This window comes from Elaeis guineensis, chromosome 11 (assembly GCF_000442705.2).
Source record: "Elaeis guineensis isolate ETL-2024a chromosome 11, EG11, whole genome shotgun sequence".
Classification (NCBI taxonomy): domain Eukaryota; kingdom Viridiplantae; phylum Streptophyta; class Magnoliopsida; order Arecales; family Arecaceae; genus Elaeis; species Elaeis guineensis.
The window spans coordinates 104850106-104874062 of record NC_026003.2 but is presented as its reverse complement, the minus strand read 5'-3'; the positions used below and the strand labels follow the sequence as shown (position 1 = coordinate 104874062).

The following is a 23957-nucleotide window of genomic DNA, read 5'->3' as shown; positions in this document are numbered from 1 at the left end:
TGTGATATTTATGCAGACCTTTTTCCACGCCACACATGACTTCCGTGTAGAAGTTGGGTTCCTTTTAGATCCATGAATTTAATTTGTGTAGGATGAAGTAGATGGATCTTTTTGTATTTGGACAGATAGCATCTTCCATTTTGACACAACAACGACTACCGTCCATGACCAGCCACTAGATTGGCCTCTGAATTCCATCTTGGATGGTTAAGAGTACCCAACAAGGTCAAGCCACCAATGCGATCAAAAGTCCATGACATATTCAGGAAGACTTCTTTCCACACCACATATTTCTTGTTCGTGCTTATCTAGTGGCCCAAAACTTGACGACATACCAAAACCAGTCTTAAGTATGTTGAGAATTTAGAATTTGTTTATTTATAATTGTTTAAGCATGAAAAAAATGGGCCCTGATGGTGAAACATGGAACAAAAATCATATGGGGTGTGCACTATAGAAGAAAATATGGAATGGACTTCTGATTTTACCATAGTTCCTCTAATACTCATGTTAAAGAAGAAATCTAAATATAAAAAACTTCTGTTAATGGAGTCATCAATCTAGTCATTAAAAACAGGAGGGATGGAGAGGGGGGCCTGCGGGCCATGGCACCCCTAACTTAAAAAATTTAATATAAAATATAGACATTTTGATATGTTAGTGATAAATATAAAGGCATATTCATTATGTAGCCTTCTCCAAGCTTATAAAAAAAAATATATAATTTTTTTTATGAAATAATATGTAATATTTTTTTTGTAAATGAAATAAAAGTCAAAGATAATTAATAATTATAATAAATATAAAATTTATTAAGTGATCTACACCTATAAGAAGTCTTTTTCTCTTCCTCTCTATCTTTCTTTCCTATTCTCACTACAAGAAATTGAGGTTTTGCTAATGCAAAGTTTACCTATACAAAATTTTGGACATGAATTAGCTACGTAAGACAAAACCATTGGTAAAATTTTCATAATTAGCTACGCTTATAATAAAAATGTTGAAAAAAAATATTATTGAAGTAACTATAGTGTCGGCATTTAAAAAAGAGCATCAGTAATGGGTTGTCTAAATTTCTTTTTTAAGAACCCCTTTAACGACACTAAATTTGTGTCGATAAATATTAAAATTAGCAATGCTTAGTAATTTTGTAGGGAATTACTTCAATTGCCCATGCTAAATTTGTGTGGGTAAAGCTACTACGCAATACAAAAGCATTGGTAAAATTCCAATAATTAGCTATGCTTATTGAAAATGTAGGAAAACAAAATTGTCAATGCAAAATTAGTGTCGGAATTTTTTTAAAAAAAAGTATTGGTAATAGGTTTGTATAAATTTCTTTTTCAAGAATCCATTTGTCCACGCTAAATTTGCATCTGTAAATATATAATTGCCGATGCTTTGAAATTGCGTAGATAATTATTTGAATTGCCGATGCAATTTTAGCATTGGTAAATAGTTTTTAATTTTTTTGACCACCTCTTTCCCTCCTCCATTTCCTTCTCTCGTGCTCTCGATCTCTTTCTCTCCTCCGTTCTCTCTGTTTTCGACATCGATGCCGCTCGCACTCTCTCTTCCCCTTCATTTCTGTCTCATGCTCTCCCTTGGTTCTCTTATTCCCTCCTGCTCTTTCACTCCATCTCTAGCCATTAGCTGCTATCATCATCCCCACCACTATCGCCGTCGATGCCTGTGCCCCCTCTTCTCTGCTACGCTTCCACACCATGGGCCTAGCTCGCCTATCAGAAAAATAATGGTGACTCGCAAGCTTTTTGATGTAGTTTGAGATAAGAAGCGTGGCTATATTCGAACCTTTAATAATATTCCTGGCCATGTCAAAGAACTTTTGATTTTTTTTTTTTTATGTAGTTTGAGATGGGAAGCGTGGTTGTATTTGAACCTTTAATAATATTCCTGACCATTTCAAAGAACTTTTGATCTTGACATAACCCGGACTCATTCAAGTTTACGATAATAAATGGGACGATACGCATTTAAAATAATCTTATGGGTGACACCATTGGACAAAGTCAATCTTTCCTGTTCATAGATGCGCCAATCGATACGTCGGTTATCTCTTTAAAAATGGAGCTATACATCGTTCTAGGACGGGCAAAGGATAATTAAGGTCAGGTCTACCTTGAAAAAAAGGGATAAGGTTGGGTCAAATAAAGGCAACAATATACAAAAACTTGAGCTATATCCAACCTCATTTGAGATCAGGTCAGGATTTCTTGAACCATACCCGTCCAGAAGTCATTTTGGATCATCCATTCATCTCTAATCTAATCATTTTTGCAAGATTCAATCTCTAATAGGCCCGGTCTAATATATCAAATTCAATTCCTATAATTCGTATTGACTACTTCAAAATACTCTAAACAACTAGCACTAAAAAATACCAACTATTCCAAAAAATCATGCCAAAAATTTTGCCTTAATTCAATTTAAATTGTTTAATTTGATCCAAATAGGACCCTACCCTCATGATTTGAGTCAAGTCAAAGCCTTGATCCACACCTGATGCATTTAAATCTCGGGTTATAGAATTTGCACCCATAGCCAAACCTTACTAGAAAATTTCTGAACCTAAACTCATTTCAAATAGGTCAATTTTTCAGCCCTGCATGGTTTATTGATGCTGGCAAATACGCCATTCTAAATTCATATGACATAAGGTACCGGTGTATTTTTTTTCTCAGAGAATTGCTTCCTTGGCAATGATCCATACGGCACCACTCATCATCATATTCAACATTTAGATACATGTATGCAAAACTTGAGATGCCTTCAAAATTTGTTACCTATCCACCTGCTGATTACCAAAGAACGGTTTCTAAATAACATAACAAAACGTTGCACCACAGTAAAAATAACATAAGAAAAAGCACTTTTATGGTTGTATGTCAGATTTTCGAATTATGGTGAATTATAAAGATTCATCAGCCTGGATGACTTACCATCTATTCTCATAGAGGGATTCACTAAACTTGCAGTACCTAGCTAAATATATTAAAATCATTTGTGTATGTGTACACATGCTGCATGTGTGCACTTGTATTACTGTATACTATTTTACAGTCAACAGGTTTGAGGCTTGAATTGTGGATTTTAACCTGACTCCTTCAAAAGTAACTAAATACTTTAAGATGATAATCCACTTCATTGATCATTATCTAAAACACAGCTGTTTATAAATAAAAAAAAAAGGTATATTCTGAATGCTTTATAACCATGTTCCAGGTGGACGCTATATAGATGCTATAAATAGTATTAACATGGTAAAATGCATGAAAGGGCAATATATCGATCGATGTTGAAAAAACTTTTCATTTTCACATGTAAGACAAAACATAAAATTACATATGGCAAACAGAGATTGAAAACTTACCACATTGAAGAATTTAGCATAGACGATAAGTACAAAATAACAAGATAAAAGATAAAAAATGAGAACATTATCAGAAAAGCAAGAAATATTCTTAAAATAAATAAATGGAAACATCAATAAATCACTAAAAGATATAAAATAGAAATATCAGCAGAAAAGCAAGAAAGATTCATCAATAAATCATAATAGGATGCCGTCATACACTACAAAAAAAGACGCTATTAACGACTTTTTTTTGCCGACGCTTTTGGTAAGCGTCGGCAGGTTGCGCTGACCTGCCGACGCTTTTAAAAAGCGTCGTTCTTTAACGACGCTTAAAAGCGTCGTAAACTTTGTGCGTGTCAACGCCGACGCTTTTAGCAAAAGCGTCGTTAAATAAATAAAATACAGACGCGTTTTAACGACGCTAAAAAGCGTCGGTAGGTTCGTTTAATACCACCCTCCTCCCATGCCCTAATGTATCTACCGCCGCCCCTTTATTTTCCACCCGTTCCTCAGCCGACCCCGGCCCATCTCCGCCGCCGGCACCGCACCCGCCGTCCACGCGCACCCGCCGTCCACGCCTCACCTCCATCCGCCGCTCCCCTCTGCTGCCGCATCCGTCGACGCCGCGCCTGCGCGGTCCAAGCCATACGCCGTTCGCCACCCGACCGGCCCTCCTCCTCCTCCTTCCCTTGTTCGGCTGCTCCAAGCTTCCCACCATCCCACCATCCCACTTCGCCATTCGGCCACCCCAAATCGAAGGGAAACAAAGCCTGCTCGGCCTCTCCACAGAAATTTTGAAAGGTAAAATATTTTCCCCATTTCACTTGTTTTTCTTTTCATTCATTCTTCTTTTCAAAATCTCCACAGAAATTTTGAGTTGTTTAATTTCATGTTACAGTGTTTAAGGGTCTGTCATCCACATTCCTCATTTTGGTGCTGTATTTAGGTCTGTTGTGTCAATCTATTGCTCTGAGGGAGGAGTTTTTTTTGTTTCTGATACATTTGGCAATATGAAGTTGCCATCTTTTTAACCTAAAAAAAAAAAAAAAAAAACATAAAACCTTGGCCATCATCCACGCTTCCCTATTTGGCCGCCCCAATCCTCCACGGTCCCACCCGATTGAGACTCCTCAGAACGGAAAGAAACAGGGGAAGCACCAGGGGAAAATGTAGGAAAGATCAGCTAAAACGAAGGAAGGAAAAAATTAAAAGCTAAGACTTTTCCCACCTAGTTTGATCATTTTTTTTTGTTATCGCTTCATTTTCTTTTTATTTTTTTCTCTTGTTTGGAGATTTGTGGGAAGGAGAGCACTGAGGGAGATCGGATGGGTTTCTTAGGTCCCGATTGGGGTTTTCTCATATGGGATTTTGTGCGAGCTGCAGCGGTGTGAGTTGGTCCCCTGAGGTTCCAAGAGCTTAATCTCGATAGAAGCATGATATTTTATAGGATTTGAGAATTTTTTATTGAAAAAATTCTTCTTTAATTACAAAATATGTTCTTTACCTGCATGCCAATCATTCACATTAACATGACACGGAGCAATAACTATTGAATAAGCATTTGTTTTTGTTAACCAAAATAAACACACTAATTATTGTTAACTTACAATTTTGTAGAGGCCAACTTATTGTTCCTCGAGTCTTGGGTGGGTGTGGGATTTTCTTACTCAAACACAACAAGACTTTGATATTCTTGGAGATTCCTTTACAGGTAGCTATGTGAACTATGCTTGTTCAAATACCCACTTTAGCTCTTCTTATGCTGCATGCATCCAAGAATGAATACAACTATTCATGCATGCCTAAGTTTGTTAGTTCGATTTACATATTTCTTACAAGTTTTTCATGCTTCTTTTATTGAATTTGAAGGGTTTCGTGAAAATTAATATATCTAGGAACATTTAGCATCTTTTTTCACAAAAAAAAAAAAAAATCATCAAATGAAAAAAGTAGTCTAGAGAAATGAAGAGCGGTGTAGTTACACTTAGATGTTGGAGATTGCACTGAGAAGTTTGCACAGGTTGAAGGTGAAAGCAAGCATTGCAGCGAGATGACGTGTTCATGCAAATTAGTTTATGGTGACCTTCAAATCAAAATAGAAAACAAAACCAAAAGAAAAGAAAAAGATGGAAGCAAAAGCATAAAGGAAACAATGAATTAAAAAATAAAGAAGTTAAAATTATATGGAGTTAGAGCTGAAGTCACTGACGAAGAAGTTTCGGCTCTTCTAGAATTGAAATTAACAAGTGGAATTTACATCCCTGTATCTCTTTCTTTCTTTCTTTGAATTATACATTTATTTATTGAGAAAAATAGGCAGATTTTCACACATCTCCCATTAGTTATTTCTTTGGACATCAAGCTTTAAATATCAAGTCGCCAATTGAAGACCAGGAGACAACCTTAAAAGATTATAATTTTATTAAAGAATTTTCTCTAGGAATTTATGCAATCTTATTAATGTTCTTTTAATTGGTAATCTGGTGTCAGCCGTACACTTAGGTTCAGACTCTAGTTTTGTAGCAGGGTGGTTCAGGTTCAAAACTCCAGTTACTCCACTTCACAGGATTGCAGTTATGAAAGATCATGAATATCAAATTGAATAGTTAATATGCATCTAAATGATAATAAAAATAATAAATAACAATCTCTTTCTGCAAAGCTGCAAAAGTTGTATTGCAAATATTATATTGTGTGCATCTCTTCTTGGTACCACCTACGAAGGACTCAAATCTTCAACTTTTCTGCCTTTCCATAAAATGTAAATAATATGACATCAAAAATTACATTGCATCGAAACATAGACCCGTCTTTTAATTAATGTACATATTCTATTATATCCGTATATTTATTTATTTTTGTACGGATAAAAGAATTATGTACATTGATCAATTGATTGTCCAGTATGGACAGTTTGGAAAATGTGAGTAATTCTATAGGTCATTACCATAATCAAATGGTATGCTGAGAGGTTCGGAAAAAATTTCGGATGGTATTTTCCTTTTGTTCTTCCTATACGGAAGAACTAAGGGGAAATACTGCCGAAATTTTTTTCGGCTCTTGTTGCATATCATTTGATTTTTGTAATTGACCTATAGAATTAATGTATTTTCTGAATGGGATAGGACCTTCTTTACCTATTAGTTGATGATAGCAAGCATTTACTATGTAAACTTTATCTAGCTGTTATTTTTTTGGATTTTATGAAATGACTGATATTTTTTACTCATTGCATTGATATAGATTGTATAATTTTTTTTAGTTTTAGATAAATTGCAAGTTCGGTCAGTTTTATCCTACAATGGACAAAAGTTGGATAAATAAATCAAGAATAGTAAAGAATATTTAGATGGAGTTCATGACTTCATTAAATTTGGTATGGAGAAAAGTAGTTTGAATGGAAAGATTTTATGTCCATGTCGGAAATGTGTAAATAGTTCTTCTTTAGATCCACAAAATGTTGAAGAACATTTGGTATGGAATGGTTTTTTAAGAGGTTATACCGACTGAATTTTTCATGGAGAATCTATGTTGCCATCATCATGTAACCAACCCCTGACTCATTGCGGATCCACTAGCCTAGAAGACAATTCTGCAAGAGATGATGATATAAGGGGTTTGATCACAGATGCTTTTGGATTTGATGTTCAAAATTTAAGAGAATCCAGTAGTATACAAGAAACAGTTGGGATGTTTGATGGATGTACGCATACAGAACGTATGCATGTTGAGGAGCCCATACATACATCTAATGATGAGACAGCTCGTTATCACACCTTAATGAAAGATGCAGACGAAGAATTATATCCGGGTTGTACAAAATTTTCTAAGATTTCTTTTCTTGTACATTTATTTCATATAAAATATTTGAATGGATGGTCTGGAAAGAGTTTTACCATGCTGCTCAAGTTATTAAAGGATGCATTTCCAGAAAGCACTCGTTTACCACCATCGTATTATGAAGCCAAGAAAGTAGTAAAGGAATTGGATCTTGGATACGAAAAGATTCATAGTTGTCCGAAAGATTGTATGTTATATCGGGGTGAAAACGCTAATCAAGAGTCATGCAATGTATGTGGATCTTCAAGATGGATAACACAAAAAGAAGATCGAGATGATGTACTGAATGAATTGGATGCAACGCGGAGTAAAAAGAAACCGGCCAAGGTATTGCGTTACTTTCCTCTTATACCTAGATTGAAAAGGATTTATGCATCATCAAAAATAGCTTCATCAATGAGATGGCATCATGAAGGACGTACAAAGGATGGAATGTTGAGACATCCAGCAGATAGTCTTCAATGGAAAGCATTTGATGATAGGCATCCTGATTTTGCCTCTGATGTTCGCAGTGTTAGGTTTGGCTTAGCTTCTGATGGTTTCAATCCATTTCGGACCCTGAGTTCTACCTACAGTACTTGGCCAGTCGTTTTGATACCTTACAATTTGCCATCGTGGATGTGCATGAAACAATCATCACTTATCTTGTCAATGGTTATTCCAGGAGATAAGGGTCCAGGCAATGATATTGATATTTTTCTACAGCCTTTGATAGAGGAATTGAAACAGTTGTGGGAGGGTGTTGATGCATTTGATGCTTCCAACGGCCAAACATTTAAACTACGGACAGCTTTGTTATGGACTATTAATGATTTTCCAGCATATGCCAATTTATCTGGCTGGAGTACAAAGGGACGGGTCGCATGTCCTTGTTGTGGAGATTCAACACATTCAATTTGGTTAAAACATGGAGGTAAATTTTGTTACATGGGACATCGTCGATGGTTGGAAGCAAATCATCCGTTTTGATTTCAGAAAGATTTATTTGATGGTACTATAGAATTGGGATGTGCCCCTATTCCACCTTCTGGAACTGATGTTCATAGACAAATGGATGGCATGAATTACAGCTATGGTAAGCACTCAAAGTTCTCTAAAAAAAGAGGAAGGGATGATGTTGAAAGCTCAGTGCACGAAGGGTTACCAGAGGAAGTCAGTATCAGTACTATAGATGCAGAGGTGTTTCAAGATCCAGACAATTATTTCGAGGATGAAAATGAGGAAGACACACAGATAGCATCTACACAACAGCCAAGTAAACATTTATGGAAAAAACGAAGTATCTTTTTTGACTTACCTTATTGGAAACATAATCTTATTCGGCACAATCTTGATGTCATGCATATAGAGAAGAATATTTGCGATAATTTACTTGGAACATTTTTAAACCTTGATGGAAAGAGCAAAGATAACATGAAGGCACGTCTTGATTTAAAAGAAATGGATATCCGACAGGAACTTCATCCTAAAATGCTTGCTAATGATAGAATTTATGTGCCTCCTGCATGTTACACAATGTCTGCTCGAGAAAAGATAATTTTTTGGGAGTTTTGAAAAGTATCAAAGTACCCGATGGATATGCATCAAATATTTCACGATGTGTGCATCTAAAGGATCGAAAACTTTCAAATCTTAAAAGTCATGATGGTCACATATTGATGCAAGATATTTTTCCAATAGCTTTAAGATCGTCATTGCGAAACAAGTTGTTACAATTGTACTTCGATTATCGTCATTCTTTAAGGCATTATGTTCCAAAGTTATTGATCCTCGGAACTTGATCAGTTAGAATCGGATATTGTAATTACACTTTGCCAGATGGAAAAGATTTTTCCTCCTGGATTTTTCACTATTATGGTACATCTGCTCATTCACCTAGCTTTAGAAGTTAAAGTTGGTGGACCGGTACATTATAGATGGATGTATCCTATTGAGAGGTATTATTACAAACCTTAAATCTTTTGATAATTTTATTAGAAACAACAACATACTGATATTTTAATAAATATTTAATTCTTGAAGGTATCTTGTGCGTCTTAAAGATTATGTGCGAAATAGAGCCTATCCCGAAGGCTCGATTGCTGAAGCATATATTGCGGATGAATGTTTGATATTTTATTCAAGATATCTTCAAGGTGTAGAGACTATTTTTAGTCAACCTCAACGGCATAATGACTTTGTGGAGAATGCAGAACTGTATAAGTTCTTAACTGCTGGAAAATTCTTGGGAAGAGGTGAAGGTATTGTACTTGATCAAAAATCCTTAGCACAAGCACATCGTTATGTGTTACTTCATAGTGACATAATATCTGACCATCGCAGGTTAGTATATTTAAGGAATGATATCAAAATTTAAATTTTATATTAGATATAATGTTTAAATGATATATTTATATTTTATGTAGTGAATTTTTAATTTATCAGAGATGAGCCAATCATAACATTCGTCCTAATGCAAGGATTGAACAGCGATGGTTGGTCGAGTTATTCCCTATGTGGCTTTCGAATCAGGTGTGATTTATATTTAATTATGGGATATATTAATTTTTGATACATATTTAATATCAGATAACTCAACTGCACTTCGTCATATCATTTTTTGTTAGGTATCAAAGATGATGGAGACAAATAATTCAGATGAACTAATAGCTCTTGCTCGAGGACCTAACAAGATTGTGAATAGATATAATGGTTTCATAATTAATGGCTTTAAATTTCATACTAGAGAACGGGAGAAATTTAGAAAAATACAGAATAGCGGTGTTATGGTGGAAGCGGATGGAAAATCCTATTATGGTGCACTTAAAGATATCTATGAGTTGGATTATTATGGAAAATTTAAAGTAGTACTGTTTAGATGTGATTGGATAGACATAAACTCACCAAGGGGTTTGAAACAAGATGCAAATGGATTTACACTTGTAAATTTTTCAAGGTTGATACACACTGGTGTGTTATTGAAGGATGACCCATTCATTTTTTCATCTCAAGCTCGTCAAGTATTTTATGTACAAGACGCAAAAGATAAAGATTGGTTTACTGTCATCAAAACAAAACCTAGAGACTTATATGATATGGGAAACCAAGTGGAGGATGATGACGATGACACTTATACACAATGTATGCCCTACAATTTGTGCCAGCTGATGATTTAAATGCTACGACGACGTTGGTTAGAACAGAATTCGAAGAAAACACTACTGCTTGATTGTTACTGGTAATAATTATTTATGATGTATATATTTTGCATTAATTATTGTGTTATTTTACTCCATATATTAACTGATTCTACCTTTTATTTATATAAATGCTAGGTGACATCATGCGTCGCAGGGGACGATATGCTGGTGTGCAGTTCCAGTTTTCACAGACAGAGGCCGGTACGTCTTCTTCAGCACAGCAGCCTGAGGCCAGTTCAGCTGCACAGTATTCTGAGCCCTGTCCTTCATCATCAGCACAGCACGATCCTCCTGTTCATCAGCCAGATGATGAGATACACGTGCAGGGTATATATTGACTTTCATGTAATTTTTTTTTATTTCATTTTATGTATATTTATGATATAGTTACTTTTATGTATTTTTTGCAGACGGATCTGGGAGAGTACGCCCCAGACGCGGACCCACAGTAGTACGAGATGTGTGGTAGATGCGTGAGGGCGAGAGGATTGTTATGGAGTGCAATCAGCTAGGTCAGCCAATTAAGAAAGCTGCCTGCTTATTGACTTCATTTTTGGGGACTGTTGCTCGGAGGCCTCAGCTATGTCCGTTGGGCTATGCAAAATGGAATGACATGCTTCCAACGTACAAAGTTGAGCTCCTCCGAGTTATAGAGGTAATGAATTGATGTTCATACTGTATATTAATTGTTAATCATTTATATAATTTATTTCATTTAACTTTTTTTTTTATAAGCAAGTTTGTTCTCCCTCCATCCACTCATGATTTTGTAATGAAGTCTCTCAACCGCAAATGGAAAGAATATAGAGCACAATTGAAGAAGGACTATATGAGACAGGGTATGACAGAGGAGGAGGTTGCTAGGAATTGTCCTCCTGATGTACCCCCTCATCAGTGGATGGAGTTGGTTCATTATTGGTTCTCTGAGAGGGCACAGGTATATTATCTGTTTATTATCTTTTTTTCTTAAATATTTTAGAAAAATATTGATTTTTATTATATATTATATATATAACAAGTTCTTTACTTTATTTTACAAACTTATTCTGCTATTGGTAGAGCTGCACGAGCAGCTCAGTCTGTTCCTCAAACATCGGGGTCGAAGAGTTATGCACGACTCCGACAGGAGTTTGTATGTTCTTTAAACTTTCATAATTAACTTTTAATTTTTATGTTGAAATATTTATATAACTAATATCATTATGTATCGTGGACCATGTCTGTATCATGATACTCATATATTTTTTTAAATTATTATAACTGTTTGCTTAAAATTAAAATTATTTGTGTAGGAGGATGAGCATGGGAGGGAACCCGGACAAGTGGAGTTTTACCGGATGACTCATACTCATCAGGATGGTACTTTTGTTCGAGATGAGTCGAGAGATTTATATGTACGACATTATTAATATTATATTTTTTGCAATGATTTAAATTTAATTTTGTTAGCTATTAATGTATAACTCTTGTTTTCAAAAAAAATACAGGAGAGGGCTACATCTCTCATTGCGGAGCGTGACGACGAGTCCGCAGCATCTACGCAGCAGAGTCGTATCGAGGCCGAGGTGTTCACAGAGTTGATGGGACCAGAGCGCTACGGCCGAGTGAGGGGTTATGGAGTAGGAGTCACCCCCACTCAGTTATCTGAGGTTAGTAGATATACGCAGCATGCTGCAGCAGATGCTCAGGATTCACGCATTCGCAGACTCGAGGCGGAGATACAGGAGATTAGACAGAGTCGTGCCGCTGAGATGGAGGAGATGCGACAGAGCCGTGCCGAGATGCAGGCCATGAGGGGACAGATTGATCGCCTTACATCTTTATTAGAGATGTATGGTTCATCTCAGGTAAACACATAATATTAAATATATATTTTTGTATTAATTTAATGATTTATATATTTTTATTTATAGATATGCAAATCATGCTTTTGATATGTTTCTTGTAGGCTCCTGGCACATCAGGCACCCGTCGAGATAGCGGCACGTCACGTGGAGACAACGATGACCATCCGCCTGCAGATTGATATTATTTTATTTTTATTGTATTTTTATATTTATTTATATTACTCTTGATTGTAATGGACGATTAGTACTTTATTTTTATTTATAAAAATATTATCTTTTGGTTTGGTTAAATTTTCTATTTAAGTTTGCTTTTGATGTGAATGGTGGTGATGATTGTACAGGTGTGAATGTGAATGTGGTAATTGTACAGGTTTATGTTCGAATAATTGATATAATTTCGTATAGGAATGTATGTATTCTTTTTTTTTTGTAGATAATACCTGTATTTTTTTTTCTCTTAAAACCTTTAACGACGCTTATAAGCGTCATTAAAATTATTTTAACGACGCTTATAAGCGTCGTTAAAAACAAAAAGCCGACGCTTCGAAAAGCGTCTTGGTAGAGTGGATGACGCGGAGTCATTAACGACGCTAAAAAGCGCCGTTAAAATTACTTTTTGTGACGATTTAAAGCGTTGTTAAAAATATATTTAACAACGCTTATAAGCATCGTTAAGACAAGTTTAACGACGCTTTAAAGCGTCGTTAATGTTAATCTTTACGACGCTTTAAAGCGTCGTTAAAAAATAACGACGCTTTTAAAAAGCGTCGGCGCTATTCGTCCCCACTCTTACATAGGTGACGCTTTGCCGACGCTTTTCGAAGCGTCGTAAAGCGAAATAGCGACGCTTTAAAGCGTCGTTAATGACCATTAATAGCGTCGTTAATGACCATTTTTCCTGTAGTGATACCACCAAGCACTTTAAAATCATAAGTACATTAATTATTGCTATACATGTATGGCCATTTAAATTAATTGAATGGTATTGACTTAAATACAATTAATATTGATTTGTTTAAAGTTTGAATTGGTTCACTTTGTAGCAGTTGATTCATCTCATAGAAATTCCAAGTCTCACCAGCCAATTCTCGAATCCTAGGCCTCTTCTATGCAGTTATAGATTCCAACTAATTGATATAATGCTAGCTAGCCATAGAAATATAGGTTAATAGCTGAATTGTGTTTCGGTGATTTGATGAAAAAAGCAGACCATCCAAAGCATTGTAATTAAAAAAATATTAATTTAAAAGTTAATTGAGTAAGAGTGAGTCCTGGCATAATGGTAAGGTAGCTATATCGTAATCTAGGTGTGTTATATATCCGAAATGTGGAAAAAGCCGCTCTGCATGTAAGAGTAAGATTAAGAATATTTAGCCCTTGCAAGCCCCGTAATCATCGGAGTCTTGTACATTGAGTCATCTTTTGCAAATTTAAATAAATATAGAGCATAGGTTGATGTGCAGAACTGAAATGTAATATATGTCAAAGACTTTGCACCTTTTGATATTCTATATTTATAATGCTATATGGCACTCTTTTTCTGCATAAGAAACATTTTCTGTTAAGACACTACAAAGTTTTTTCCGATATTCATGGACTAATACTCTTCTTTCCTTCACATGCTATCATGCAAGCAGATGATTGGAAGCAGTTTTAAAACTTTAAAACTTTTATCAGATATACTTTCGATTATATTGAGATATATTTTCAACTAATTTAATTTTTGCTGCCATTTCAATGCGTAAAATATGAGTGTAAGTAGAGTATAGTTAACCTATTTCTATTTTTTTGAAACAAGAGGCGTTCCACTTATTTCTGTTTAAGTGTGCCATTCAAACATAAGGGTCGATTTATCCAGCATCTCGGGTTGATAATAACGAACTAGGATCATCTATTGTGCCTCTTTTACACTATAATGAACGTGCATCTTTGGATAACTACTACACCGTCTATTTCAAAATGGACGGCTATGGCTCATATTCCTGCCCAGCTTATTTGGCACCAAATTTTATTTTTGAAATGAATGATAGCCATGTGTTTCTATGATGGATGACATGGGGGCTGATTCACAACCCTCTTTGGTGTAGAATATGCACAACAGAGAGTCTGGACTTGACAATATTTAGGATAAAGTTTGAGACTTAGATATTTATAAGGGACAATAACGATGTCGCTTTAATCCCCTATCTATCTCTATCATGGTGTGTTGTATGACGAGTGGCCGAGCTTGGATTCTTTAATTTCTAGGATGCTCCTTTTTTTTCCCCATGATGTGTATTTTAAAGGTTAAATAAGTCCCACCGTTCACTGTAACTTAAGGATGAAATGCTGTCCCTTCTTTTTGACTTCTAATGATGCATCGATTTTTATGAGGTACTCAAATGAGGGAGGGACATGAGAGGGAGAAATTATATTCTACATCATGTGCGCCATGTGGTGCTACAGTATGCCAATCATCGAGGATTTTTATAAGCTGACAACAACCACTAATCGATAAGTTTGAGGTCCAAAGCACTAGTGGAGACTAGGTAGCGAGTTTAAAAAAGAGCATGACACGCGGTCACCCATGGAGTTTCCGTAAAGTTTTTTTTTCATTTCCCCCCCCCCCCCTCCTTTCGATAAAAGGGGAGGGGTTGATCATCTATCTATTATTAATTAGAAGAAAGCGAACAATACTAACCGCCAACCCCCATTCAGCTTGAAACATTCAAAGCTTCACAAAAATTTCCATCACCCATCCCTCACGGCACGTAGATGTGCAGGGGATTGTGCAACTAGATGGTAGCTATAAAAGGCCTCGAACTCTCTAGGTCTCAACAACCAAACGAACCTTAAAAAACCTTAGGCCTATCTCAACTTCAGCTATGGAATCTATTTCATCTCCAAAATTCGTCTCCTCCCTTCTTCTATTTCTAATCCTTTCTTTTCTTCTTGTCTTGGCATCGGCTTCACTTGCATCCCAAGGGAGGGCCCTCCTCCAGTGGAAAGCCAGCCTCCAAAGCCAAGGATCACTTGAATCTTGGAACCTCGACACCAATCCATGCAACTGGACCGGAATCACATGCAACATCACACGTCGAGGCCGACGTGTGATCAGAGAGATAAATCTATCCCAAATGGATCTGGCAGGAACGCTGAATACTCTCAACTTCTCCTCCCTGTCATCACTCATCAGTCTCAACCTCCCATCCAACAAGCTCTATGGAAGCATCCCTCCCACCATAGCTGCTCTTTCCAAGCTCACCTCCCTTGATCTCTGCACTAATTACTTCACCGGGATAATTCCACTGCAGATCGACTCTCTAACAAAGCTCAACTCCTTGAATCTTAGTGCGAATCAGGTAAGTGGTTCCATCCCTCCTTGGCTAAGTAATATGACAAGGCTTAACTTCTTATACCTAGCCGGAAATAACCTTTCAGGTTCTATCCCGAAGGAATTAAGAAAACTTGAGAATCTGGTGCAGTTGATAATCTCGTACAACCAGCTAACAGGTTCCATCCCTCCCACTTTGGGAAATTTAACCCGGCTTCAAGAATTGGATTGCATGATCACTGGGGTATCTGGCTCCATCCCTCCTGAATTAGGGAATCTTGTAAACCTGGATGCTTTAGCTTTAGGTAATAACAATCTGACAGGCTCCATCCCTCATGAATTAGGAAATCTTGTAAACCTAGATATTTTAACTTTAGGTAATAACAGTCTGACAGGCTCCATTCCTCCTGAAATAGGAAATCTAGTGGAGTTAACTTATCTATCACTTGAACAAAACAATTTAAAAGGTTCCATCCCCGCCAGCTTAGGAAATTTAACCAAGCTTGAATTCTTGCAGGTTTCTGAAAATCAGATCTCTGGATCAATTCCTCATGAATTAGGAAACTTGACCAAGCTTGAATTCTTGCACCTTTATGAAAATCAGATATCTGGATCAATTCCTCATGAATTAGGAAACTTGAGGAACCTTATTGGGTTATCATTGCAGATTAACCAAATCTCTGGCTCAATCCCTCCATCTTTTGGTAGCTTAACCAACCTCAATGATTTGCGCTTACGCGGCAATCAACTATCTGGTTCTTTGCCTCAGGAATTTAATAATATTATAAATTTGAAAGTTCTTCAATTGGCAAACAACAGTTTTTCTGGCCATATACCCCATGACATATGCAAAGGAGGAGTTCTAACTCTTCTCGGTTTAAACAATAACCATTTTGAAGGTCCGATTCCCAAAAGCTTGAAAAACTGTACAAGCCTAAGTAGAGTCGAACTTGAGCAAAACCAACTATCCGGGAATGTATCTGAAAATCTTGGAGTGTATCCACATATGTCGTATATTGATTTAAGCTTCAATAGACTGTCTGGTAAGCTCTCCCCAAGTTGGGGGGGATGTTATAATTTGTCGCTCTTAAAAATCTCCAACAACAAGGTTACAGGAAACATACCACGAGAATTCGGAAAGTTAACTCAACTGCAAGTACTTGATCTTTCGTCGAATAATCTATTAGGAGAGATTCCGAAGGATTTGAGCAAGCTGACTCATTTATATAACTTGAATTTGAGCAACAATCAACTTGTTGGAGAGGTACATACAGAATTTGGAGAACTATATAATTTGCAGACACTTGATCTATCAGCAAATCAACTAATAGGAAGGGTACCAGAACAATTAGGTAACTGCATGAACCTTTACTTGCTGAAGCTTGGAAAGAATCATTTAAATGGAAGCATTCCCTTTCAAATTGGAAATCTAATAAACCTGGATTACTTCCTAGATCTAAGCCACAACTCATTTACTGGAGAGATACCATCACAATTTGGCAAACTGGAGAAGCTACAAAATCTGAATCTATCACACAATGAGCTTATTGGTCGTGTTCCACATTCTTTGAGTGATATGATAAGCTTATCGTCTATAGACTTATCATACAATGAATTAGAAGGTCCGCTGCCCAATAGCACAATTTTTCGGAATGCTCCAATAGAGTGGTTCATCCACAATAAGGGCTTATGTGGTCTGCCGAAAGGTTTGCCTTCATGTAGCTCATTTACAACGAGCAAAGATGATTCAACAAAGCACCACAAACTTCTCTTGTTAATTACTGTTCCTAGTCTGGGAACCTTGCTTCTCTTATTTCTATTTGTTGTATTTGCTTTGCTAATTCTGAGAAGGAAGAAACATGCGAGACATGTTGCAAGTATTGAATTTGGTGGATTCTCTATTTGGAATTTCGATGGAATAGACGCATACAAAGGCATCATCGAAGCAACAGAGGATTTTGATGACAAGCACTGCATTGGGACTGGAGCATTTTCTAGTGTTTTCAAAGCACTGTTGCCAACCGGCGAGTTTGTAGCTGTGAAGAAATTTCATCCACTAGAAATTGAGAACTCACCAAGCAAGCAAACCTTTTGGAGTGAGGTACAAGCACTAACCCAGATTCGGCATCGGAATATTGTGAAGCTTTATGGTTTTTGCTCCAGTGCTCCAAATAAGTTTCTTGTTTACGAATATATGGAGAGAGGAAGTTTGGCAAATATTCTCCGAAGTGAAGGTGTCCTTGAATTCAATTGGTCCAAGAGAGTGGATGTCATAAAACATATTGCTTATGCTCTATCATACATGCATCATGATTGCACTCCACCATTAGTACACCGAGACATAACAAGTAATAATATTCTACTTGATTCAGAATACAAGGCTTGTATTTCAGACTTTGGTATTGCTAGACTTCTAAAGCCTGATTCATCTAATTGGAGTATGCTTGCGGGTACACGAGGATATTTGGCACCAGGTATGTTGCAATTTCATTTTTGTAATGTAGGAACAATGGCCTTACAAATTTGTTTATATTTTTGACTATATTGTTTAAGATATGTTAAGAACATCTTTAGGTTTATCCCTCTATATTAAGAGCCATGAGATAATACCAAACATTATCTCTTCCTAGAATGTATTTCACCTTTATCTAAAAGATACAAATGTATTTAATCCTACCTCTCAAAAAAAGAAAAAGGTAACATAGCTATGACCATAGTAACTTATCAGCCATGCATTAGACTCTTCCTTGCTCATCAAAGAAAGATGTTGTAGCAAGACATCAATTAAAAGAAAAATTAAAAAAATAAAAGATCAATGCAAACTTAGAATCTACATAAAAAATCTTTTAAATAAAAAAAAATGATGAGCAGAGATGGTTGGAGATTTTCACTATCTTCAAATCAAGAGATTCAAAGTAGAGAACAAAAAATCTTAGAAAAGCACTGACACCTCAAAAGATAACATATTTCACCTAAATAGGTACACTAAAATATTAATAAAGTCGGATCAAGTACATACTAAACGAAGATAAAAAGGTCCCTATTAACTCTATGGCCAATGTTAATCTAAATATAAGACATCTCTATAAAATATAATTTTTTTCCTCAAAAAGAGTTATTGTTACTTTCATGTTCTTATTGGGATTAGCTATTTACATGTTATTCTCCATGACATTCATGCGACCAAGTTGATGTGAAGATATGTTTGTTTCACTTTTAATACTATTAAATTTTCAAAACTATAATTTGTACTACAGTATGTAATATATAGTAAACCATTGGTAGTATGCTTGCTTGCTTTTGTGAGGTACAGACATAATTGAGAATGCTATGAACTTTTTATATTAAATCAAATACTTTGTGTTGTAGTTACAAGTGGATGGTATGGATGGTAGAGCTAATCAAATCAATGAAAAGAGCTCTATTAGAAGTGGTTGACAATAAAAATTTGCTTATATATTTTTTCTTGTGTGTTATAGAGCTTGCATACACAATGAGGGTTACCGAGAAATGTGATATATATAGTTTCGGAGTAATAGCACTTGAGATTGTAATGGGAAAGCATCCAGAAGAACTCATCTCTACTTTATCTTCTCCGGTGGGTGAAAATATCTTTCTAAAAGATATATTAGACTCGCGACTATCACCTCCTACAACTCAAGCTGCAAATGAGTTAGTCGCAGTGGTAATGACAGCATCTCAATGTTTGGACAATAATCCACATTCTCGTCCGACAATGCAAATTGTATCTCAACAGCTATCTACTTTCAAGGCACGGCCAAACTCCCAACCTTTGGACACGATTAAGTTATGTCACCTAATCGACGACAAGGTACGACAAAAAGTAAATATTTTGCCAAAAACAGCTATCATGTAATGTACAATGCTTTATCACCCTTGTTTGGTTCAAAAGAGTTGGCAAACCTTGATTTCTCTTGTTTCTATGTTGTACAGATAAGTTCTTTATATCGTAGATTCATACCAACCAACAGATAGAACCCTTCATGCTTTTTTTTATTGGTAATGGTAAAGTTATTTTGATTGAGATGTCACAGCAATTAATTTATACTCAACCTAGCACGATAAGTACCCGCCAACCGCAGGAATTGTGTTTCCAAAAGGTAGATATACTTGTGAGCAGTCACTCATAGATATACTTGCAAGCAGGTACTCACATTTACAAAGAATATACGAGAACTGGAATGTTTGTGTCAGGTATTTTGAAAAAAAAAAAAAAGAGAAAAAACTGTGGGCTAGTTATTGTCTCGATCTAAGAAACAAATTTTAGGCTCCGTTTAAACTGGAATTGTGCTGGACTTTAGTGGGGTTATTGTTTGTTCTGCTTGGATCATACTTTATTCGTTGGGATGGTATTGGATTGTATGGTTTGTTGGGCTTGGATATCTCATCTCCCCTTTCGACTCATTTGTATAAATAGATACATATAGATATAGATGTAGACATAGATATAGATAGATAGATAAATACATTAATGTACATATACTAACCTAAGCAATTTACTACTACCCGACTTATATGTATTCCTTACTCCCAACTATCCAAGTTACCGCAACCAAGGGAAAAACAACCATTACTTGGAAGGCAGCACTCCCACCATATTTCTATAATGAAAAAAAAAAAGGCAATGTAGAAAAAATATTGTATTACTTCAGTAAATATACAAATTCTTTTGTAGAAATCATGGTTAATGAAATCACGATGCACCAATATTAATAGTCAAGTTGTATTAAACTTTAAAAAAATATTAGTGAAAACACAATCCAAATATACCAACTTTATAGGATTACCCCAAGGCTCTATAAACCTAACATTGATATAATGTCCCCTGCCATAACTTATATTCCCAAGTTCATCTAAGCGACTAAATTCCCTGGCAATATCCAGTGCTCAACCTAATGGCATCTTTTAGTGTCCCCCCACACGAAATCCCCATCCCAAAATTTCAAATCTTCTTTAGCTACATGCTACTCTAACAAGAAAAAGTTTTTGAAATCTCTTGCCAAAAAAGAAATATAAGTTTTTGAAATTAAACTACCTTGTATGCAGACATTCACAAAACACTTCCCCAAACCCATCAACCTTTTCAAGTCCATCTCCCGTGCAATCACCAGCCACTAACAATCGACTAAAGAATACAGAAAGAAGGGAGTAGAATTGAGGTTTCTTTTGGGCAACAACGTTGAAGCGAATTCCAAGCGATCGGCCAAACGGTCTGATGTCTCGTTTCCAGAAGAAACCCGGACTAGTCTTGGCTACTCTTGGGTGGGCCCACCGACACCTTCCCCTCCCTCTCTATTAAACAAATCACAACCGTTCGATTGGTCGGTCCCTTACCTTTCCCCCTGATCCGATGGCTGACACTTGATGGTCCGTCGGATCTCAAGAACGGATCAGATTGTTTTGATATCCACGGACCAAGGCTGTTATTTGAAGGGACTGAAAGAGAGGGAGAGGAAGAGTTGAAGAAGAGCAGCTGCGTGTTTGGTATCGCTGATTTCTTGCATGTTCATCTCCGAACAATGTGAGTTCTTTATTACCCAATTCTATCATCCTTCGGTTTATGACCTTTTGCAATTCTTTTGGTTTTCAATTGAGAAAGTTACATGTTTTTCTCCTCTATTATGTTTTGTGTTTTACAATTATGTTGTTTTTCTGGAATAATTGAATAAATATGCTGCTCGTTGGGATTTTTGAATCTACGTTAGATGAGAATTGAGGATTCGCTAATTTATTATTGGTTTAAGCCTGAAGATGAAACATGAGTTCTGTTTGATGTGTTGTTTTCGGGATAAATGAAATTGCTTGCTTTATTGGTTTTCTTAATTTTTGGTTTGGGTTTTCACGTATGGTGGTGTTTAAGAATCAAAAAGGTGCTTTCTGGAAAGAATTGAAGATTGTGGTGGGCATCAAAAGATTAGCATTCTGATGAAAAAGTTAAGTTTCGCTTGTATGTGATCCCTCATAAGACTTAAAATCATTGTACTGCAATAAAATTCAAATGTCAAACGACAGACTAGCCTCTACTAGACTTATCTTTGCCTTGGCACCATGCATCCAAGCCATGTCAAATCATTTATACATCACTTAGATATTTTTAGAGTTTTAAAATTTTGAGAAAAAAATAACCTTTAATAGACTGAGCTCATTTTGGCTCAAATCTACTCTCGGAAAGAATGAAATCTTGCTCAATCTGCATTCTCTCTCACGCCTCCCCTGGAGGCTCTTGCTTTCTCTCTTGATTGTGTGTGTGCAAAGTCCAAGCAGCAACACAGCTTGTCAGTTACACTAAATTAGTCGCCATACCCACTGCATTGAACTTGAAATTTGTTAAGAATTATTCAATATATCATGGACCTAATTTATTTTTGTCCGGTTGTAAATTGTGGGTGACCCACTAAGGAAAATGAGGGCCCTTAATCAATGACTCGAGTAATCAAAAACAGGGGCCGGGGGATTGGTGAAGTATGAATCAAGAATATGCAAAGAAAAAAGGTGGTTAGTGCCACTTCTATGAAGGCATAACCCACTAACCCAGTGGTCCCGTATTGTCACTGAATTTACCTTGCATCCATGTTCTAGTTCTTTCATGACCCCAACCAAAATAGTCTAGATCATCTCAAATAATCGGAAAAAATTTTGAATATTAAATATCATTAATCTTTTGTGTTGTTTGTTTGCAGAACGAGAAAGCCTGTTGAAGCTGTTGAAAATATTCTGGTAGAAGGTGACAGGAGTGAGGAGCTGAGAAGCTGCAAGAAGCTCGCACCGCATGGCATTCTGATGTGGGACTTTAAAGTTTGCTAGGTATTTATTGTCTGTGATGGCTCCATTCATCATCCCTTCAGGTTTCATCCAATTATATGGTGTGCTAAGAAATTGAGTGTGACATTTATTTTACTTAATGTAATGTTATTGTCTAATTTAACATGAAACGGTTCATGTACTTTCTTTAGATATGGAGGTTTTCTTCGTGTACTTAATTAATCTACAAAACTGTATTATCATTATGTCAATTTCTTCCAGGATAAAACAGTGCATCTTTTCCTAGTTTTTTTTTTTTTTTGCATCACGAATCATAATGTCAGAAGGATGCTAAGTTGTTGAATTTTATGCAGAGCTGCTAATACATAAACCCCTAACTAAGATTTCAAATTTTCTGTTATGTCCTTCCAGCTCTTGATATTAGGAAGCTAATTTACTGGGAATACAGTGCGTGCACATTAATAAGATGTGTGTGTGCATAGGTTTTAGTTCCCTGTCCACCCTGATGAAGCCAGAAGAAAAACCAAAGAACCAAAAGCTGTTGGGTTCCGGTGGTATAGCGAAAGGCTTAGGTGTTTAAAAATTTTTATTCAAAACATCCAGCACGTCGAAATCCTAGCGCCCAAGATCCTTTGATAATATCAATCAAAGCATAAATTAAATAAGCAAGATTAGAAGAATATCTGTAATACTTATTCGAATTTTTACTAGGAATCCAAGTGTTCGTCCTCCAATGGTGATCCACATAGGAATCGATCTAAGGATAGTGCTCCTTCTTGAACTTTGCTTTAAGAGTTCTAACCCTTAAAACTCGAATAGCTTCGCACCGATCAAGTTTCTTCAAGAACTTGATTTCACTCTTTCGAAGACTCTCTTCTGAACTTCTAAACCACTCCTTCAGAACCTCTTTTACCATTGTCTAAACCAAAACAAGGCTTATCTTAAATACAAAAAGCCTTGTCCTAGGATCAGAGAGAAAAAGGAAAGTCTTGTCTTAGACTAAGAGGGGACTCGGAAAGAGATTTTTGAAATGATCTAAAATCCAACACTGTGGGCGCTTTTATAGGTGAATAAGGGGTGTGTGGGAAAGAGTCATAACTCTTCCTCATATCCTTTGGCTGTTGCATGTCCTGAGAAAGAGTTCCTTCTAGCAAAAAAACTCTTCTCCAAGGGACGTGCATCCTTCATTCACTCCGTGCGCGCACTGCACTCAAGCAGCATTTTGGCATTGATTCTTCCATTAAATAAATTCCAAATCTGCCACATATATCCCTAACTGATCAGAATTTAAATGGCAAGATTTATCTGATATGGAACATTCCTTTTGCCCATGGCAGAAGGACTCCTTCATGCGATGAGTCACGTGATTTCTTTCCTTCTACGTGCGCACCTTCATTCCAAAATTTCTCCATGCCAAAATAAGTCTAGAAAAAATATATCTCAATCTTTGAGATGTGTGCCAGAGAATAAAGGGTGATATGGGCTGCCACATGGATCTTAATCCCAAAGCAAAAGAACTCTTAGCCCTTCTCTACACACTATAGTATGTGCCCATCAATTCTATGCGCCAAAAGTACTACCTAGTTAGGACTTTATCTTATGGCACCCAATGAGGCTAT

At 36.3% G+C, this 23957-nt stretch overlaps 3 protein-coding genes across 3 annotated transcripts in view; all 3 read left to right on the top strand.

The window, feature by feature from the left end:
- Positions 1–22528, top strand: part of LOC105037798 (uncharacterized) — a 147534-nt gene extending 125006 nt beyond the window's left edge. The window contains 1 exon segment of the mRNA XM_073245505.1: positions 22257–22528. Coding sequence (XP_073101606.1) covers positions 22257–22274 — 18 coding nt within the window. The 3' untranslated portion in view covers positions 22275–22528.
- LOC140852641 (uncharacterized) lies at positions 11438–12476 on the top strand. The gene is made up of 4 exons (XM_073246170.1): positions 11438–11527; positions 11688–11789; positions 11883–12242; positions 12344–12476. Exons 2-4 carry the CDS (start codon positions 11733–11735, stop codon positions 12419–12421), a joined length of 495 nt encoding a protein of 164 aa, XP_073102271.1. The 5' UTR covers positions 11438–11527; positions 11688–11732; the 3' UTR covers positions 12422–12476.
- Positions 15055–19600, top strand: LOC105035538 (uncharacterized). The gene is made up of 2 exons (XM_073245504.1): positions 15055–18029; positions 19035–19600. The coding sequence occupies exons 1-2, from the start codon at positions 15107–15109 to the stop codon at positions 19430–19432; spliced, it is 3321 nt and encodes a 1106-aa protein (XP_073101605.1). The 5' UTR covers positions 15055–15106; the 3' UTR covers positions 19433–19600.
- Positions 22529–23957: the final 1429 nt, after the last annotated feature.